Here is a 22,166-nt window from a genome sequence, read left to right on the forward strand (position 1 = left end):
GACATCCTGCCTGCCTGCCATGTGGCACTGGGACAGGCCTCCTGTGTCATAAGGAGGGCCTCCCTCCATGCTGAAACTTGCTTCTTTGAAGACTTGTGTGTGTGTGGGGGGGGAATATATAGATCTTATATAGATCTCAGGGTCTGGAAAACTAATGATGCTAATGTTGTCTCCTCTCAAAACCATCCTCTGATTGACTGTGGAGAGAATGTCAGTAAAAGGCCCACAGTCAATGTTATCTGTGTGTGATGATCCAGACATCCCAAAGATCGCCATAGCAAGTTCTGCACTTGGGATATCAGGAATCTCCCCCATGTCTTCCTGGGATTTGCTGCTGTTTCCTAGTGTCTCACTGGAGTTGAGCAGCTTCCATAGGAAGGGCATAGGCCTGGGAAAGGAATCTCAGAGGTCTTAGATGTTGAACTTAACCTGATTGACCCTGTGACTCCAACATGTTGTTTAAATTCCATTATGACATAGAAGCAGGGCCTTCCTGGGGATCTGCTGCCACATCTGGATATTGGGCCACCTGCTGTGGGTTTCAGGAGCCCAAATAATATTCAGGATGTGCAGATACCTTAAAAATAATGAAATATTCTGCAGATGTTGACTTTGGGTGCTCTTTCTTGAACCCAAACAAACAAAAAAAGTTGAAGACTCCAGGCTTGCCCTTTGACAGGAAAGAAAAGTTTACTTTGCACACATTTCATGACTTGTCTGTCTTGTGAAGTGCATACAACCTTGAACTAGGGGCTATGCCCTCCATTTGGCAGGCTCAGAACTGTGTCAGTTCTGATCATTTTGGTTGTAGGAGCCTCTTGGAGCTTCTGGGTTCCTGAGAAGAGGCTGCCCTTGATCCTTGATGGCTGGACATTCTATAGTTCCTATAGTTTCTATAGAGCCTTCTATTGCCTTTGGATGCTAGGAAGGACATAGATGGCCACAGAGAGCTGCCTGTCAGTGAGTGGCAAGAACTGTGCCCCACAAGGTTCTTCTGTCATCTGTGAGAGATACAAGGCTCAATCCAAAACTGACTTAGCTTCCACCCTCAGAACATGGAGCTTGGTAGGGGCAAGTTCCTCCTGGGAATGAATAGAGCTTGGTGGGACTGGACAACCCAAGTGAAGTCAGAGCTGTTCGGAGATGTTACCTTCATGTGTTGTGGGGTATCCACCAGAAAAGACTGCTTGGAGATGGAGTTAAGCCAATAGAAAACTTTATTAGCCAGCTGGCGATTATACCCGGCATTCAGGATCCCAGTGTAGCATGAAGCCTTTCTCAAGGTGAGCTTTTAAGGACAAGAAAAGCAAGGTTAGTACATTAGAGACTTTCACAGAACTATGAACTTTGATGGATTGGGTTTTATTTTTGGCTGGGTGGTACTGTCTATATGCTGAATGTTATGGCCTGAATGGTCATACTTCCATCATGGAGTCAGTTGTGCTAAGGTCTGGGGGTCTACTAAAGTCTAGAGCCCCGCTCACATAATAGGTCTCTCCCCTCCACTGTCTGCCCTGGGTATGGCTTGCCATGTATTCTTATGCTAGCCAGAATTTCATGTGCTTCCTGTCACCTTGGGCTGGACCTCTACTTATTCAAGTGATCACCACGGCCTTGGCCAGTCTTTCTCCCTTCTCTTTTATCTGTACAAATTCTACCTGCTGTTCCTGTGTCTTCCATTTGACAGCAGGCCAAGTGACAGGTGAAAACCAGTGGATGCAGGCCATTGTCCCTTGGCGGCTGATCATATGACTTTAGGAGACAAGGCAACAGAGCCGTCATTTTATTTATTGAACAACTGTGGCGTGTCTGCTGCTGCCAAGCCATTAGAGCTTGGGAATGCTGTGTGAGCAAGAACAGGCAGGCCTCTGCACCTGACCTGTGGGGTTACACTAAGTGAAGGCAGATTGTCACAAGCTGCTGACCTACTGCTGTGCAATAGAGTTACCAAAAATAAATAAATAAATAAATAAATAAATAAATAATTAATTAAATAAATAAAATATCATCTCATACTGTTTTAAGTAAGTTTGTGAGTTCATGTTCTGCCTCATCCATAGCTATTTTGGTACATATGGCCCATGGGCCTACACGGCTCAGTCAGGCCTGGTTTTAGACCATAAACCAATCACAGGGACCAGTGATAAAAATGGTGGGTCAAGTAAGAAGAAGGAAGGGAAATTATTTCAGTCCTGAACATTGGGATGTGTTTTAGCGTATGGTGGCCACTGAGTAACCCCTCAAATAACAGGGTTATATTACTATTGCTGATCTCTTGGGGCGATGATGGACATGTGTGGCTAATAGTTTTCCTGGTATAAGGTTTAGGTTTCTTTTTCTTTCCAGATTTCTCTCTAGGGTCATGAGGCAGGGTAGGTGAGCTTCCTAGAAAAATGCTCCACAAGACCCACCCTAGCTTGAGGTACACACTCTAGGAAGAACTGAATCTTGTTCATGGTAGTCAGTAAAGCAGCAGGTGTTGACCACTTGAAATTGACATTGGAAGTCAGCACCTTGCAGGTCGAGATAGCCACTGGGTAAGGGCACTTGCCGCCAAGCCTGATAATCTGAATTCAATCCCTGATCCCTGGGACCCACATAGTAGAAAGAGAGAACCTCCCAAAAGTTACCTTCTGACCACACATGCACTAGAGAGAGAGAGAGGGGGAGAGAGAGAGGGGGAGAACAAGAGGGAGGGAGGGAGGGAGAGAGAGAGGGAGAGAGAGAGAGAGAGAGAGAGAATGCTTAAAAAAAAATAAAGCCCAGAGCATTTACTTTTAAAGGAAAGCAAGAGAATGGCTGGGAAAAACTGTGCAGGGTTAGAAAGCTGGAGAGATAATCAAGATTGACCACCACTTGGACACTGCTTTCCACTGATAGAGCCACAGGCAAAGGCAACCGTTCCTCTCCTTTGGGCCAATTTATCTGTCAAAGGGCAGGAAGTGGCTAAGTTGAATGGGCAAACACAGGATGAAGACTCCAGACTCCAGTGGCACCAAGGTAGAACTTTGCCCCCTTGCCTCTTCAAATGTGTGGTTTGCATGCTGCAACCCTGGCTGGCTGGGCAGTTCCAGAAACGCCCACTCTTGTCTCCTCTCCCTGAATGAAAGGGAAGTTCTGTGAGGCTGTGTCAGCTGGTGGTCAGCAGGGCCAGCGGGAGAGACCAGCAAGCATGCAGCCAGCAGTCTTCTGTGCTCTTGTGAAAGAGGAGACCTCACTTCATCTCTCTGGAGAACTGGATCCACCCTGCTCTCGGCAAAATTTATCACAAGAACAACGTTGGGGGAACACCCAGCCATGAAAAGAAGGGATGTGTATAAGAAGAGGCTTCAGAGTTGGGGATGATTAACAGCAGACATAAGTACCAGGCTCGGTCAAAAAAAAAAAAAAAAAAAAAAAAAAAAGAAAAAGAAACACAAAGCTCTTAGTCAATGTCAGTTCCATCCTAGTTTCATTTCTGTGGCTGTGGTAAAACACCAACACCATGAATAGGCTGGTGCTGGTGGTGCACGCCTTTAATCCCAGAACTGGAAGGCAGAGGCAGGCCAGTCTGGTCTACAGAGTGAGTTCCAGGAAAGGCTCCAAAGCTACACAGAGAAGCCCTGTCTCCAAAGCAATAACAATAACAAAAACAAACAAAAAGCCCACCTTAGTAATAATAATAATAATAATAATAATAAGAAGAAGAAGAAGAAGAAGAAGGAGAAGAAGAAGAAGAGGACATAGGGTTTATTTGGCTCACAATTCCAGGTCATAGCCCACTATTGCAGGAAAGGCCAGCTGGGACCTTGAGGCAGCTGGTTCCGTCACATCCAAGAGAGAGGAAATAAAGGCAGGAGTGCCTCGTGCTCAGCTTGCTTCCTCTACTCCTGTGCAGTCCAGGGCCCAATACTTGGTAATAATACTGCCCACATTAGGGTCTTCTTATCGAAGTTAAGGCAATCAAGACAATCCCCCGTGGACATGCCCACAGCTCAACCTGATCTAGACAGTCCCACATTGAGACTCTCCTCGACAATGATTTTAGGTTACATGAATTGACAATTAGAACTAACCGTCTTTAAGTTTTCACTTATTTATTTAGTGTGTGTTTAGTGAGGAGGGATCACACAGGAAATTATAGTCAATGTTTTTGTCTTCAACGTGTTAACAAAGCTAAACAAAACTAAATATCCCATAGGCAAACACCCCTGCTGTTTGTAGTGGTGCACACTGGTAAACATGCAGACAAAGACGGGGCTGGACGATCACGAGTTTGAGGCAAATCTAGGCTACATGTTTAATGGGCTGGGAGGTTGCTCAGTACAGGGACCTAAAATTAATACCCAGAACCTATGTAAAAAAAAAATCTGGGTACAGTGACATGCATGTTTAATTCTAGACTTGGGGAGGCAGAGACAGTTGCATCCCTGGGACTCACTGGCCTGACAGCCTAATCTTCTCAAGGTCAATGATAGACCCTGCCTTTAAAGAAAAAATAGTGTGTATGTGCGCACGTGCATGTGCGAGCACACACACACTCTCTCTCTCTCTCTCTCTCTCTCATGCAATACCATGGGGTGTCATTGTGTGATTATGGCTGGAAACGATTCTTGCCATTGCTTTTTCAACAGCTCTAACTACAAATTAGAGCCTGTCAGCCCAAAGCAATGTCAAGCTTCTAGGGCATCATTGTTCTGTGACATTTGCCTCTCACACCAAGGGCTTTGGAGTTAAATAGCGATGGGATTGAATCTTAGCCATTAGGAGCTGGGAAACCAGTTCCAAAGGTTTTCTCATCTGTAAAAATCTAACGATGATGTTATTGAATTTGGGGGAGAGGAGTGTTGATATGAGGGCTTAAATAAAACAGTTCTTCAGGGTGCTGTCCAGCACACAGGCGAGTAGCACATATTAGACTCCTTCCTTCTTGTTTGGTGTTTTGTTTCTTCTCAGTCTTTACTGAGACAGCATCTTAGCCCAGAATAGCCTGAAATTCACCTTGTGGTTCTGACAAGCCTCTAACTCACAATCTTGCCTCAGTTTCCCAAGTGCCGGGACATAGGCAGGCACCATCCTGTGCTCCATTCTAGTCTGGATAACAGCTAACTGCTGCTACACTTAGCTGCACGGATTTGAAGACCTGAGCTGGAAGTCCAAGTTCATCACTTACTGTTGTAGACACTGAGCAGGCTGCATCGGTAAAGGCTAGTTTCCTCAACCAGCTTTGGAATTAATTTGGGATTAATTCAGCACCTGTCGCCGGCGCTGCACTCACTACCCTTGTTATTATTGCCTTCCATAGGAATCAAGAACTGTGGGTGCTCTTATTTCCACAGCTCCCCAGCCCCCACATTTCCCTAACTTCTTGCCCTCCATCTCAGGGGCCCAGGGAACCCAAGAATGGCCCCGCAGTGTAAGCCACCAGCATAATCCTAGTTCTGAGGATGAATCTGCTGTCTCTAAGGGAGTCTGGACTTGACCAGCTGTGGCCTTACTTCCTTGGTTCTCCCGCACTTAAGCTCTGCCTTAAGATCCCAAAACCCCTTTCATGAATGATTCCCCATAAATCAGTGGGGTCAGTTTTGTTCACTAAGACCTGTTACTTCCTTAATCCCACCGTGGCCTTTTCAAAAGAAGCCAAGGGCTTGGATTTGGGGATTTCAGATACAGTCATCTGAGTAGGCTTTGCATGTGACCATTGCTGCCCACCATGGCTTATCCCTCAAAGCTGCCTGGCATCCTTGGGAGCGCGTCCTCATGATTAAGCTCCAGCCCTGTGCTCTCAGTTCTGCAGTGGGTCAGGGTCCCAGTAGCAGCCCCAGTCTCCCCTTGTTGTTTTGGGTGTGGGTATCCACAGACTATCCCAGGGCTCCATGCTACATCCCCTGCACAGGTCCAAACGTGACCTCTGTTGCATGATTTGAGCCCCTGGAGCCGCCATTATTCTCAGCTTGTACAGGTCAGTCAGGAATGCACTGCAGATTTAAGTGCTGATGTGCCAAGGGGTATGGGACATTGATTCTGCACGTGCACAGGGGATGGTGGAGAGGGGTGGTGGTGGTGCAAGTATGCGTGGAAGTCAGGAGAGATAACTTTCCTATCTTCTACCATGTGGGGTCACGGGGTTAACCTTGGGTTACTAGGCTTGGCTTGCAGTAAGTGCCTTTACCTGCCGAACTATCTCTCTAGCCCCCCACATTAATAGCCTCAGGATTCTGTATTAGGGTTCAGACTTGTGTAACACCATCTTTGTGGTGTTTCAGCACACACACCACTGTGAGGGCACAGGAAGCAGAACGTGGAAGGTTACCTTCACGTAGTTGCTAACTTGGGTTGATCTTCGGTGGCGCTTCAGTAGTGGTATCTCTCTGCTTGCCTGAGAGTCCAGGGCCTGCCTAGCCTTTGGTCTCCAGGAGCACTTGGAACAGTTTTGTATGGAATAGGAATTGGGCATACTATATTTGAGCACATTGTAAAGGTCCATACATGTGATAATTTTTCTTATGCTTACCTATGCAATTCAAGTTTGCCTGAACTGTCCAGTCTGTGAGATTCACTTCAGATTAATCTTTTGACTGTAAGACCTTTGCTAATATATATAGAACTACATAGTAACACGTATTTACTGGGTCATCTCCATTATGGAGAATGTTCTTGGAAGAGGAGCATTGTTCTGCATGTTTGAAGATTGCTCATATGGGGTCTGGAGAGATGGCTTAGTGGTTAAGAGTGCTGGCTGCTCTTCCAGAGGACCTGGATCCAATTCCCAGCATCCACATGGTGGCTCAGAGCTTTCTAGAACTCCAGTTCTAGGGTACCTGGTGCCTTCTTTTACCCTCTGTAGGCTCACATGTGTGGGACCTATAAATCACACAAGCTCACACACCCACATAAAAAATAAATATACCAGGGGTGGAGAGATGGCTCAGCACTGGCTGCTCTTCCAAAGGACCCGAGCACCTACATGACAGCTCACAACTGTATGTAATTCCTGTTCCAGAGGATCCAATGTCCTCATACAGACATACCTGCAAGCTTAAGCAATCTGGTGTATGGAAGTCTTGATTGAGTCTCATTTTTTTGATAGAGCTCTGATTTTAAAAAATACCCTTAACCATGCTTTTTATGTTTATTTGATTGTTTATTGCACATGCCTCTGTGTGTGGGTTCATGCACATGAGTGCCATGCACATATATGCAGGTCAGAAGACAGCTTGAAGAAATCAGTTCTATCCCTCATCCATGTGGGTCCTGGGGGTTGAATGCAGTTGGAATCCAGGTTGTCAGGCTTGGTGGCACACACCCTTATTTGCTGAACTGTTTGCTAGGCCAAACATGCTTTTAAAAATAGCAAACATTCTCTAAGAACCTTGTCCAGATTTTTGGTTTCCAAGCCCATCTTGTCAGTAGTCTGGGCTCCTGGACAAATTGGCTCTGGAAGTGGAATCCTCCCAACCCACCGTTGACTACAGGCACCAGTGAATAGCCAACAGAAAGATGGTGGAAACCAAAGGCTCAGAGAAGTTTATGGCAAGGAGATCATGTCTGCCTGGGGAAATCAAGGAAAGCACTGTAAAGAGACTTCTGCTGAGATGGCATTGGAATAGTAAGAGAATTTTCAATAAAGGCGCAAACTAGAGGGTTGGCATCACGGTCTGTCCAGCCTTGATGGGAAGATAGGATCTGCAGTGACATGGAACAAGATGAGACTAGAAAGTGATTGGAAGTGGCAAGAAAAGCCAGAGCAGCATGCTCGGGGAGGGAGGTCAGTGCTCAATTGATTTCCTTTCTTCTGGGTTGTGTGTGTGTGTGTGGGGGGGTGCAGTTCCTTGAAGATTTTGGAGCAGGGCAGTATGGCTAGCGAGCTTTGAGAACCATGAACACTGGCAGGCTGGATGAAGGAGAGATTGCAGTTGCCTGGAAGGCAGATATAAAGGGTGAAAGGGGAGGGGAGAATTTGAAGGGGACAGAGAGAAGATGTGAAAGATGACTGAAGGAATGGGAAAGACCATACAGGAGAAGCCGGAGAGGACATTGGTGGAGAGACAGGGGAGGATGATGATGGAGAGTCAGGGGAGGACAGTGATGGAGACTCAGGGGAGAATGGTGGTGGAGAGTCAGGGGAGGATGGTGGTGGAGAGAGAGCCAGGGGAGGACAGTGGTGGAGAGCAGAGGAGGACAGTGGTGGAGAGTCAGGGGAGGACGGTGGTAGGAGAGCCTTTAATATGCCAGCCATGTGTGTGAGTCTACTGGGTCTACTGCCAGAGACCACTGAGGATGAGAAGTAGAAGAGCTGGAGGTGTAGATAAGTGATGAGCCTACCCTAGTGAACTGGAGGTTGTCTTTTCCTTTGAGGAGGAGGGAACTGGTACTGTGGGTGAGTTCACCTACAGACATTGGAAATCAAGTTGTAACTGGCGGAGCTGGGATTGAACTCAGATCTTTGGTCTCAGAGCATGTCCCTTTACTACTGTGCAGTGTGATATGTTCAGTGCATGCTGAGGTAAAAAGAAGGAGAGGTGAAGGTTTTGATGAAAAATTACACAGCAGGGTATGAGCTCCTCAAGGAGCAAAGAAAGCTCAGGTTAAATCACTGGAGACCAGACTTAATGGCAGCCCTCAGAGCCAGAGGGTTGTAGACAGACATCCCCCATCATCAGCTTTTCTGAAGGGAGAGGTACTGGCCCAGTGAAGGGACACCTTTGATCTGGCCATAGAGAGCTAGTTCCAGAAGCTCTCAAGTTCAGAGGAATGCATTTGGCTCATCCTGGAGACTGTGTCTAGGGGAGGGAATGAGCCCACTGGAGCCCAGGCCTAGGGCTTGGAGTGAGTTTACCTTTCTAGGAATAGCCCAGGATGCCTGAGTGGCAAAGGACACATGAGTTTGGGTCAGTAAGACTTAGGTTTTTGTCTCTCAGTGGAGAAGAGCAGGGTCCATCTTGCCAACAGCTTGTGTAGGAATATGAAATGCCCAGGATCTTACTAAATGCTCAGATGGGGACCAGTTGTTCCCTGTCCCATGTGGACCCAAAGCCTCATTACTGTGTGGGCACAAAGTTCCCTGGTTTTTTCTTTTCTTTTCTTTTCTTTTCTTTTCTTTCTTTTTCTTTCTTTTTTTTTTTTTTAATTGTGGAGAACCCAGAGTCTTTGTATGGTCAGGTCAATAATGTGACTCCAAGACCAGCCAGGACTGGGAAGAACAGCACTGTTCTAGGGCTCTGATTGAATTGTAACTCTCACAGGGATTTGCCAGCCCAGATTATGTGGATGGTGTTGGGACAGAGGTCCTGCGGACCTCAGAGATGACATAGCATATGTTGCCTTTCATAGTAAGTGAGATGTGTGAATTTGGTGGGAGGCATTGCTTAGGATGGACCCAAGGCCTTGCTTACATTAGGCAACCACTGCCCCTAAGCTACATGCCAGCCCTGATGGTTTGCTGGTTTATTTTTGCTCCTCCGATGCATGAGCCAAGAGGACAAATGACAGGGTCACACAAACTATGTCCTTTTCCTGCTACTCAAAGACCTCAGGCTACACAGACATGTTTTCAATTGTGCCCTAGAAATATCCTTGACCATGGACATTGCCAAAGTATGGTGATGTCTTCCTTGAAGTTACAGAAAGGACACACGAACAGACTGGACTTTTATTTCCTATGTTCTGCCTCTTCAGCCTTTTGTTTGTCACATGTTTTTACCATGCTTTTTACATTTATTTGTTTAGCATTTGAGCCTCTGTGCATGTGTGTGTGTGTGTGTGTGTGTGTGTTTGTGTGTGTGTGTGAAAGAGAGAGAGAGAGAGAGAGAGAGAGAGAGAGACAGAGAGAGACAGAGAGAGGTATATCCAGGTGCTCAAAGAGGCCAGAGAGGGCATCAGATTCAACCACTAGCTACAAGTGGTTTTGAGTCCCCCAGTCCTCTGGGTCCTCTGGAAGAACAGCAAGTGCCATCAGCTTAACAGCTGTGCCATCAGTCCCTTCACACAGCCTTTTGAATACTCCGGAGCCATTTGATTGACAGTAACTGACAGAGGAAATACCCATGCAGAAAGTGAGTGAACGCTCACTTGGCAGCTGAAGGGCATGGCAGTGAGGAGGAAGAGCTGTTTCTCTGTCTGCTGCTCCTTCCAGTACAGCAGAGCAAATGTGCTTTGAGTCCTGTCGGCCCATCCGACCTGTGCTGTGTGGAGTAGGAAGCCTGCTGAGCTGATGAACTCTCTCCAGTTTCTGCCTTGATATTATGTGACCTGGACCAATAGGCCATTCGCCAGGGACAGATTCCTGGGAGGGAGGGCCAGGGGTGAGAAAAATGAGGGAGATAGGAGGTTTTTCATGAGTTGATGGCTCAAGCAAGCAAGTTTATTAAGAAGGCAACATCATATATACTGGTATCAGGGCATATATACTGGTATGGGACAAAGCTGTCAGATGCTGTGGAGCTATCATACAATGGAATGGACTCGGCCGCAAGTTAAAGTGATGTCACACAGAGGGAACACAGGCTGTCTCAATGCACCACAGACTGGGCACATGGTGGCCTCAGAGCTGATAACCACAGGCTTTCAAATTGAGGCAAAGTGGGCTCCCAGGATCCAACACTGCAGCTTCCCCAAGGCCCTGGCCCCAGGGCATTACTGACCTTACCAAGCATATTCCTGGGTTTAGCAAGAAACTATGGTCCCTCTCCATACATCCAGGCCTCAGGGAAAGCACTGGGTTGCCCTGGCTCCCAACAATGATGGATGGCAGATGGACTTTGCCGAGCTATATGTTAGCTGCTGAGTCACAATGTTTCTGATGTCAGGAACACCCAAGTTATGTTATATTCTAGGTCCTGGGATTTTTGCATTCTGACACCAACACGGGGTATTTTTATTTTCACTTGAGTGTATGTATGTGTGTTCATGTGTGTTACCATTTTGTAGTTGTGAGTGACCTACCTCATGTTACAGAAACTTTGGATGTTGCTAAACTGTTACACAGTGAACTGAAGCATTTACGCTTAAAAATGGTCTCATGACTTCCAACTCTCACTGAAGACAAGTTCTGGGGCTAAAGGTTTTAAAAGCTTTTCGGCTGATCTCTTAGTAATGGGCTAACAGATTCAGGGAAACTGATCATTTCAATAGCACAAGAGAAAAGAAATCAGCATTGTATTACTGTATCCCAGAGACAGGACTATGAAAACCATTACCCATTAATTTGCACCAGAGAGAGCCAGCCTGCTGTGTGATTATTTTTCCATAGTTTTTGCGTCAGAATTGTGTATGAGTCAAGTTGTCAATCAAAGGAGTCTTGATGGGGGAAATAATTCCGATTTGTGTGTGAGGAAGGAATGGAAGTTGGTAATTAAATTTGTGTATGTGCATATGTGTGTGTGTATGTGTGTGTGTGTGTGTGTGTGTGTGTGTGTGTGTGTAGTATAAGTACATGCTCATGTGGGTTTGTGCTCAGGTTCACATGAGGCTGACTGTTGTGAGATTTTTATACACTGTGTGAAAATGGTTTTTTGTGATGGGTGTAATAAAAAACTGAATGGCAGGAGGTGTAGGAGGGACTTAAGGCAGAGCCACCAGCAAGGCACAGAGGAAGCAGCATGGGCAGTACAGAGAGATGAGGTATCGAAGCACATGACAGAATGTAGATTAAAATAAATGGCTTAATTTAAGTTGTAAGAGCTAAGGCCAAGCTCTCATAATTAAATAGCAAGTCTGCATGTCATTATTTGTGAGGTAGAGGCCCAAAGAAAGATCTGACTACAGTTTACACTGGATGTCTTTCTCCATTGTTCTTTGCCTTTTTTTTTTTTTTTTTTTTTTTTTTTTTTTTTTTGAGACAGGAGTTCATTGATTCTGTGCGGCTGCCCAGCCAGTGAACTTCAGGGATCTGTCTGTCTCTGTCCTCCCAATGCTTCAGTGGTAACCACATGCAACCACACACAGTTTGTATGTAGGTGCTAGGTATGTGGGCTCAGGTCCTCATGCTTTTGTGCCAGGCACTTTACCAAGTGAGCCAAGTCCCCAGCCTGAGAAATTATGTTTCCTAATAGCAGTCTCTAAATTTGCCTCTTAGCATTTGACCATTTGATAACTGATTGATGTGTCTGTCTTCTATAGCTTGGAATTGCAATTGGGTTTTTGGTCCCTCCTGTTCTGGTACCCAACATCAAAGACCAGGAAAAGCTTGCCTACCACATCAGCATCATGTTCTACATAATAGGAGGTGTGGCCACTCTTCTCTTCATCCTTGTCATCATCGGTAAGATCGTTAGGCTGCTGGTGGGTAGGGGATGAGGAAGGTACATCAACTCTGGTGGTACCCTTTGTACATGGTTCTAAATACCTCAGATACTTAGAGATACTGGAGGTTGGGCTTCTTCTAATCTTTGGATGTTTTAGCTTGAGTAATTGCCCCTAACACAATGCTAACTAGTGCTATTTACTTGGTTAGCAACCCAGGAAAGGTTTACTTGTAGTTGACCAGTCTCCATTCCCACCTCACTGGAAGAATTTAGATAGACTTCTGTCGCTTTGATGAGACCCCAGGGAGGACCTCCAGTGTCATAGGCATTGTGTGAAGAATGTCTGGTTTCATCTAATTCCCAGCAACCCAACAAATGTAGGGTCTCTTCAACAAAGAAGCTAAGACTAAATTATAAATTATAATAATAATAAATTCTTAATTATAGACTGAAATTGTTCCACAAATACTAATAATCTAAGGTTATCCTGGGAATACTTGGGGACCAAATTTCTTCATCATTAATATTGATTATAACAGTAATATGTGCACTGTGGGAAAATCTAAAAATAAAAGTCTAAAGAAAGGAAAGACCATCAATTTATCCTTGAAAAACTTTAACCCAACAAGGAAACGCAGGTAACTGCAATTAACATTTCACACAAATGTCCAATTACTCATCCAAATATTTGATTATTTTTGACTCCTAGCCTGACCCTATGATCCTTGAACTCTGGGGGCTGAGGCAGGAGGATGTCTAATTCAAGAACAGCCTGTGCTACATAGGAAGACCCATCTCAAAGAAAACAAACAAAACAACAAACCCACAAAAATAGTAAAAAGAGAAACACTTCTTGTTTCATGTAGCTGATATTCCAGGGATAAAGTCAGAGACTTCCAGGTAGACTTTCTTCCCAGTTAGTCATCCATCTAAAGGTTATCCTCTGCCCTCTGCCCTAAAGTCCTATCTCCAGTATTAAAGGTTTATCCTGTGTGCTGGCTCACGTGCAGAGTCAGGTGGCTAGATGTGTATTTCCTACCACCATTCTCTATGCCATTTCATTCCTGGTTGCTTAGACAGAGGACAGTGGTTCCTAGGGCTAGCAACTGGGAGCTCTAAGTGGCAGCAAGGAAGAATGAGCCAACACAGGGCCTCTTGGTTCCACGGAAGTTTCCAAGTGTAATGTCGCCACATGCTTGTGCTCACAGCAGTGAGGTCCTGGCTCTTTGCAAGTGCAAACCTAGGTAGTAGGGCATTGCTATTTTGGGGTATTTAATTAGAGAGTAGTTGCCTGCATGAAAGACGCAAAAAGAAAAAAAAAATCGTATGTGAATCCTCATCCATGGTTGCCAAATCCTTGAGACAACACCCAGTGTTGAGGAGCTAAATCACCTTCTTGCATTACTTTCTTCTGATGGAAGGCGAGCTGAGCAGCCAAGACAATGGATGGCACATTCCAGTGGGAGAATTTAGCCAGAACTATTATTGGAGAAGGAAGAGGCAGGGCTCTGAAGTCAAAGCTGGAATGGTTTGGGGAGGGGTGCGGCACTTTGATCTGCAGGGAGAGCCAATCTCATTTCCAGAACTTCCTCTGGAGGCAGGCTGCTCACCTTCCAGCAGATGTCTCTTGGGACTTGCCAGAGGCCATGAAGTGCTTGCTCAGACCATGTGGGGGACCCAACTTAGTCAAATAACTAGTTAAACACACCGGCCCTACGGAGAGCCAAATGGCACTCGGTGGGGTCGAATCGTGCTGGCTTCGTGGAATTAGACTCTAAATGGAGTAGTTTCTCCACAGTCACTCTTCAGCCCTTAACACCAGAGTGGGCCCATCTGGACCTCGTCCCTTTCATAAGGCATGTCTGATTCAGCATTGGCAAAACTAGGAGCACACTCTCAACTTTTGCTACTGTAATTTTCTTTGACTCAGGGAACAGCCTTTGGCTGCCATGTTCCATGCTATGTGACTCTGTAGTCACATGTCCCATCCCCCTTTGGAAGGCGCCCTGGAGCTCAGTCATTCCCAGGGTTCACTAACCTTCCCAAGTTTAGCTTTCATCTCTTTTCACCTGGGTGTCCCTCCCTTGCTTTGTGTTATTTGTTAGTTGGTATGAGCTGCCTTGATCTTTGAACACTGCCTGGAAGGCTCAAGGAGGCAATTAAAGAAAGGGCAATTTTAAAAAGAAAACGACAGTGCTAGAGAAAATAGCTCAGAGATAAAATGCTTGCTTTGCATGCTTGGGGCCCTAGGCTCCACCCCCTCTACTGCAAAAGAGAAGACAGAAAAAACAAAAAAAAAAAAAACAAAAAACCAATTAAAGAACTCCATTGCAAAGCCTCAGACAACGAGAAACAACTTTAGGAAAGGGATTGGGAAGTTTTCTTTGGAAATTGTTATTTCCTTTACAGTTTCAACCTCTCCTGAGATGGTGGAGCCTGCTTGTGTCAGTGCGGAGCTGGTATTGCTGGGATGGGACCACAGAAATTCCCCCTTATCTCTATTACTTTCCTTTCAGTATTCAAGGAGAAGCCCAAGTATCCTCCCAGCAGGGCCCAGTCCTTGAGCTATGCCTTGGCGTCCACTGATGCTTCATACTTAAGTTCCATTGTCCGGCTCTTCAAAAACCTCAACTTTGTGTTGCTGGTCATCACCTACGGTAAGCTGAACAGGTGTCCAGGAGTGGCCGGAACTAGCATGATGTGTCTGTGTTTCTTATTCTCCCAAAGTTCAAATATGCATGTAAAGTTGTTCAGGGTCGACCTTGGGGCCTCTGTAGATGTTGTAAAGTCCACCCTAGAAAAACCATTCTTTTCCATGCAGGTTCTGACAAATGCTTGTGAATCTCCATATCCCTTTTCTGCAACAGTTGTAGATGATTTTTCCTTCTCTAGTTAACAATGTAATACTTAGGATTTAAAATCATATCTCTCAATCCAGCTTCCCACTACTCTGAATTCAGTGAATGGATTGCTGCCTTTTCATCTGTATAGTTCCTCCATAGTAAACATTGGACACCCCAGAAGTGATGGATGGATGAGTGACAGGAGTAGTGGATGGGTGAGTGATTGAATGAATAAATCTGTAAATTAGTCTTTCCGGGTGAGTGTGGTGGTGCACACCTTTAATCCCAGCACTCGGGAGACAGAGGCAGGCAGATCTCTGAGTTCGAGGCCAGCTTCATCTACAGAATGAGTTTCAGGACAGCCAGAGGTACAGAGGGAAACCCCGTCTTGAAAAAACAAAACAAAGAACAAGGTCATAGCATTTAAAATACCCATCCTTTATGGATACTAGTCTGTGACGGGACACTCTTAGTTCAAGAAGTTGTAGCTCTGCCCAAGTGCCCTGACTCACAGCCTATACTTGGCCATTCAACCACTGGATAAAGTTAAAAGCAAGTCTAGTGTGTAACACTCTCAGTAACCTATGAAACAAAGACATGAGGTTGGTTTGACAAGACAAACTAAAGTGAGACTATTTTGGCCAGCCATGACTTCATGTTTTCTATGAGTACACAAGTCATTGTTTCATAACACCACCACCATCAGATTTGAGTTAATTCCTACTGTACCCATGTGTCTTAGTTAGGGGTTCTATTGCTGTGAAGAAACACCATGACCATGACAATTCTTATAAAGGAAAACATTTACTTGGGGCTGGCTTACAGTTTCAGAGGTTTAATACCTTACCATCACAGTAGGAAACAAGGCAGCATGGTGCTAGAGAAGGAGCTGAGAATTCTACGTCTTGATTCAAAGGCAACAGGAAGTGAACTGTGTACTCCACTGGGCATAGCTTGAGCATATATGAAAACTCAAAGCCTGCCCCTACAGTGACACACTTCCTCCAACAAGGCCACACCTCCTAATAGTGCCATTCCCTATAGGCCAAGCATTCAAACACATGAGTGTCTGGAGGCCAAGCCTATTCAAACCACCAACCACGCCATATGAGGTCAATACTGTAATTAACAGAGAGAGAGAATCTGAAACTCAGAGAGACTAGGTATTTAGACTAAGGTCATACACTGTAAGCGGCAGAATCAGATTCAAACACAAGTTTGTTAAACCTGAAAGTCTGCATTTTCTCTCATGTTACATAACCCAGGCTTTGGGAAAAGTTAAGTGATCCTCCTGGGTCAGCTTCCTCAGTAGCTAGAACTACAGGCATTTGTCATCACATCCAAAGCCAGCATTTGCTTGCATATTCTACAGTTGCCCATACATTTCCTTCCACATCTGTGCTTAAAATTGCCTGCCAGGAGAGCTGGAGACAAAGCTCAGCAGCTAAGAGTATTGACTACTTTTTCAGAGGACCTGGGTTCAATTCCCAGAACTCACATGGTAGTTCACAACCATCTGTAACTCCAGCCCTAGGTGATTTGACTCCCTCTTCTGACCTCCCCAGGTACTAGACATATATGTGGTACAGAGGTACTCACAGACAAACTATCCATACACATAAAACAATAAGTAAATAAAAGTTAAACAACTGCAGACCAGGTTTATCAGTGCCCTTTATCTCAGAATCCTCATCTGTTGAGGTACTGGGTCACAGACCATTAGCCTTATGGAGAAGTAGTATGTTTCTCAGCCATCCAGCAAAGCTGGTTATCATCTTAGACCTCTCTAGAGGCCCCCGTTAGCCTCTGGAATCTGGTTCTCCATCCCTCATTTCCCTTAGTTTCTCAGTTCTAAGTATGCCTCTGCATTCATCCACAGTAAAGTCTCCAACCTAGACATGTCCATCTAAAGCAGTGATGAGCTGCCCAATCACTGGGCAGTATACAGGCATATGGGACCAAGCCCCTAGTGAGGAGATATGTCAGGAATGTTAGGCTTTGGACATACAGTGAAACTGGATGCCTTTGGGTTCCCTTTCAGGTTCAGGATTCCCTAACTCTGAGAACTTTTTCTTTTCACCCTGTCTTGAGTACATCCCTCCGACTCCTGTGAACATGACTGCACCTGACAGATGGGTATTTGAGGCCTACTTTGTGGCTCTGGGGGAGAGTAAGTGCTGAAGTGTTTTCTGTGGCTGAAGATGATGCTAGTGGTACCTGCTGGACAATGATGCATTGTAGTGCTGTGGTCCTTGGTGCTGGAGGCTGTGAGTGGCAGGGCCAGGTCACTGACCTGTAAAAGGATGAAACACCTTGAAGGTATTGAGGGTGGTGACCTTGGTTACTGGGGGGCCAACTCTGGATCACACTGTGGGGTACAAAGCAACTTGTCTTTCCTGTGGCTGGTGGCTTGTATTCCTGTACCTGAGCCGGAATTGCAAATTTTAATCCTGTACTCTAGGTACTCTTCCTCATCTACTTAGTTAAATGATAATATAGACAATAAGGAAAACACTTTCAGTATGTAATTTGTTTCATTTTATTTTAGGGCAGGGCCTTGCCAGTCCCAGACTGACCTAGAATGACTAAGGATGATTTTAAATGTGTGGTTCTCTTGCCAGTACACCCCGAGTGTTGGGATTACAGACGTGTGCCACCATGTCTGTCTGTTTTATGTGGTGTTGGGGATCACTTTTATAACTTAGTTCATGGTAGGCAAGCACTCTGACATCTGAGCTACATTCTTCAGCCCAAGGGAAGAACTCTTGTGAGGTGATAAGGATCTTAGGGAATCTGCTTGTTTAAGCAGCAATGAGGAGGAAACCACCAAAAATGGCCAATCACCACCAGCACCCCCCAGGACTTCTAGTAACTCTTGTCACATTGAAGGTGGTATTTAGTCAAGAAAAATGACCGAGCAGGGAAGTGGTGGAACATGCCTTTAATCCCAGCACTCAGGAGGCAGACACATTTGGATGTCAAGGCTGACCTTGGATGTTCAGATCTCTGAGTTCGAGGCCAGCCTGGTTTACAGAGTGGTTTCCAGGACAGCCAGGGGCTATGAAAAGAAACCCTGTCTCAGAAAAAAAAAAAAAAAAAAAAAAAAAAAAGCTGAGTAGCAGTAGGAACAGTGGGCTTTGTGTCACCAAAACATGACAACAATGAATGACGTTTCAGGAATCTGCTCTCTCGTGGTCTCTGCTAATGTCTTGTACAGTCTAACAGCTGCCATGGTCATAGGCGGAATGCTTTTCCGTGCTGTTCCCACATCCACCTGCAAGTGCCTGCTAGACCACTGTCCCAAGAGTCTGACATTTGGTCTGGGAGCCTCTGCTTGAGGTTCCCTTTCCTTGGGGTTCTCCAGTGTCTTACCCTTCTTCTGCCTGTGGGCGGGACCAAGAGAGGGATCTCGGAGTGCCTGTAAGATCTAGCTTACAAGGGGTCTGACAAAGTACAATGACATATGTGTATGCAAATGCCACCATGAAATCCGTTACTTTGTATGTGATTGATTTACTTAATTTTAAAAAGCACTGATGGAGCTAGAGAGATGGCTCAGTGGTTAAGAACACTTGTTGCTCTTGCAGAGGACCTGGGTTTGGCTCCTAACTCCCACATGGTGGCTCATAACTCCAGTTCCAGGGAATCCAATGCCCTCTTCAGATTTCTAAGGGACCAGCATGCATATGGTGTACATACATACATGCAGGCAAAACATGCACACACATAAAAAATAATTTTGTTTGTGAGACGGGGTTTCCCCTGTATAGCCTTGGCTGTTCTGGAATTTGCTTTGTACACTAGGCTGGCCTTGAACTCAGAGATCTACCTGCCTCTGCCGCTGCCTTCTGAGAGTTGGGATTAAGGGCATGTGCCATCAAGCCCAGCTAAAAATAAACCTTATAAAAGAAGAGGAGGATGAGGATTAGATGTGGTAGTGCGTGCTGCTGATTCTAGTACTCTTTTAAGAAACTCTAACTTTTAAGGATCTAGTTATTTTTATCTTATATAGAGGTATGAATGCTTTGCCTGAATGTATACACATATACCACATGCATCTCTGTTGAATGTCTTGGAACTGGGGTTCAGGTATTTTTTGTTTTGTTTTTTCTACAAAGAGACACCATGACCATGACAACTCTTATAAATGAAAAAGTTTATATATACACCCCAAGAAAGCCACACCTCCAATTACAGTCAAACTACCAGACCCAGGTATTGCCTCATGGTGACACAAAGCCAGTTAGCACAGCAAGCTTCCCCAAGGATACAATCCAAGGGCATACTCGATCAGACGTTGTTTTCCACGGTTCTGTCCTGGGTACGCAGATTCAGGCGGCACAGGTGAAGGCCTGCCCTTTGTAATTCCGACTTGCTGCAGATTTGAGAATGTCTGAAGTAGCTGTGGGAAGGAAGGGTTGACCTCGTGGTCTTGGGGTTCCTCTTCCATGTAAACCCCACCGCCTGGGAGTCTTGGTCTGGTCTTTCATCCTCTGTATTCCTGAAGCCAAACTCCAGTTTTAGGAAATACCTAGTACTCTCTCTCTCTCTCTCTCTCTCTCTCTGACTCTCTCTGCCTGTCTCTCTGTGTGTCCTCCCTCCCTCCTCCCCTCCCTACCCATCTCTTCCTCTCCTTCCTTCCTTCTTCCCTTCCTCTTTCTTTCTGTCTTTCTTTCTTTTTGTTAAAATGCAGGTTCTTGAGTTCCATTCTGGTTTAAAAGAATGCATTTTTGAACTTGAACTTTTTTTTTTCTTTTGAGACAGAGGTTCTTTTTGTAGCCCTGGGACTGACTCTGTAAACCAGGCTAGCCTTGAACTCACAGAGATCCCCCTGTCTCTGCCTCTGGGCATGCACTACCACCACCTGGCTTCTTTTTGAACTTTATGTGGTCCCTAAAATAGTTTTGGGGAAAAACTAGCCTCAATAACGGAAGGGGACTCCCAGTGAGGCCTGTCACGTGTGCCTGCCTCCTTCTGAGGACCTGCATATCTGTCTTCCCAGTGGTGTGCCGGTCAGCATGGCAGGCTCCCAGGGTGGTCACACTGTCTCTGCACTGAGCTCATAAGGGCTTACCTTGCAGTAGCGATGGAAACTGAGTCTCAGGCCATCCCCTGGGTTTGTGGAGGAGGTGCCTCGGATTCAGAACAGAGCCCGCCTTTCATTCCTGCTCTTCCTGCTCTTGGGTGTGAAGTGCTCAACCTTTTGGACTGCACATAGGAGTGGATTAACGCTGTCTGACTTGTCTGGCAATGATGTGGGGAAGGGCATCTAAAGACTGATTCAGGAATCCACATATCAGCTGCTAACATCTCTGAGGCAAATGTGTAGAGCACGGGAAAGTCAGATAGCCTTCCAGAATGCGTCTCTGCTCCCTGCCTTCCTCCACCTTTACCCTGGCTGTCCAGCTGGGTACGGGGAGAGGTCATTGGTAAACCACTCTCTAAGTATTTCCAGCCCCAGCAGGGTTAGAATCACCTGGAAGGTTTGCTCACACACAGATTATGGGAGCTCATTTCTAGAGCCCCTGAAGCAGCAACCTCTCCGGTGCAGTTGGACATGTGCCGATACATGGTCTCTGACCCACTGATCCCCACCTCAGCCCAGGTGAGGCCTGGGCCGGGGTGCTCAGGACTGTTCCCTCCAAAGATGCTAATACTGAGGTGGGGTTGTTGTTGTTTTGTTTTTTGCTCTCCTTCAGTTGGATAATGTCTCTGTTTACTTGAATTCTGCCTGCCTTGTTCATCCCAGCTGGGGACCCATGCTGAGAACAGCTGTTCCACTTGAAGCCAAGGTTCACTTGGCTTTGGCGGGGTCAGGCTAGGCCAGGAGGCTGAAGAATGAGCAGGAAGGGCAGGAAGATAATAGGGTGAGGCGAAAAGAGGCCAGGAGGCGGTTTTTGTTTTTTTTTTTTTGTTTTGTTTTTTTTTTTCTTCTTCTCCCTGTTTTCTCCAACATTCCAGCCCACACCACTTCTCAGGACCTTGTCTCTTAATGACTCTTTTGACTCAGGAATGGAATTCCAAGTGGAATTCCAAGTGTCTGGGTATGTGGTTGAAGTTAGTTGGGTTTGCTTTCTAGTAAGATGCCGATTGGATGTTAACGAAACACTCTATGTATTTATTATTTGTGTGTGTGTGTCGCCATATATTTGTGGAGGTCAGAGGACAACTTGCAAGAGTAGACCCTCTCCTTCTAGCATGTGGGTCCCGGGAATGGAACTTGGGTGCTCAGATGTGATGGCAGGTACCTTTTCCTACTTTCTAGCCATCTCTCTGGTGCCCTGTAGGATGTTTTCTTATGTGACAACCATTAACCTGGAAGTTGTAACTTTGGGTAACCTATGGCATTTGTTGGCCTACTGTGGCTCTGTGTTGTTGAAGAGGCCACCTTTTTCATCTGTGGGATTACCGGCTGAGAGAGGCTAGGGAAGAAACCCGCCTGCCTTAAGGATTCCTTTGAGTTCTGAAATCTGATGATGAAAGTCAAGGGCTCTGGAAACACCAGCAGTAAATTCAGCTCCACTTTACCCCTTAATGCCTGTGTGCTTGTCCGAGTGGGGATGGAAATTCTGATCTATTTTGCATGAGAATCTGACCTTCACTTTGTATCTTGTTCTCCACAGAACCTGATCTAGGAAGAATGTCAACTATGTTTCAGCACCATTGCTTATGATAAGAATGATTTATGGTTAAAAATGGGCAGAGAGACCTAGTCATATCTGGTTCTAGGCCATTCAGTGTGTCCTTGAGTTCAAAGACCATCCTTTATGGGGACCTTGAAGACTATGGCTATAGAGTTGTGTTCCCAGGAGGTGCCAGGGGGTGATTCTTGTACTTAACTTTTACTGTGTCTTAGCCAAAACCTTGAGGCCCAAAGAGAAACAGCATCTAGGTGCCTCTGTGATTTGATGCTCTGATGTACTGCTGTGAGCTGTGTGTCCTGTCTTATACCCTTATCCACAAATAGAATGTGATGTGTGCCTGTGGTAGTCTTGTGAGCTTCAATATGCAGTTAAAGAAAGAAAGAAAAAGACCCCCTGGTATTTGTGCTCCTTTTTTAAAAAACGAAACAAAATGGGATTATATCCAGGCTGACTTC

At 45.6% G+C, this 22,166-nt stretch overlaps 1 protein-coding gene across 1 annotated transcript in view; it reads left to right on the plus strand.

The window, feature by feature from the left end:
- Positions 1-22,166, plus strand: part of Flvcr2 (FLVCR heme transporter 2) — a 56,740-nt gene that overhangs the window by 18,775 nt on the left and 15,799 nt on the right. The window contains exons 2-3 of the mRNA XM_051196359.1: positions 12,100-12,241; positions 14,741-14,881. Coding sequence (XP_051052316.1) covers positions 12,100-12,241; positions 14,741-14,881 — 283 coding nt within the window. The remainder of the gene's footprint in view (positions 1-12,099; positions 12,242-14,740; positions 14,882-22,166) is intronic.

Source organism: Phodopus roborovskii, unplaced genomic scaffold (assembly GCF_943737965.1).
Source record: "Phodopus roborovskii unplaced genomic scaffold, PHOROB, whole genome shotgun sequence".
Classification (NCBI taxonomy): Eukaryota; Metazoa; Chordata; class Mammalia; order Rodentia; family Cricetidae; genus Phodopus; species Phodopus roborovskii.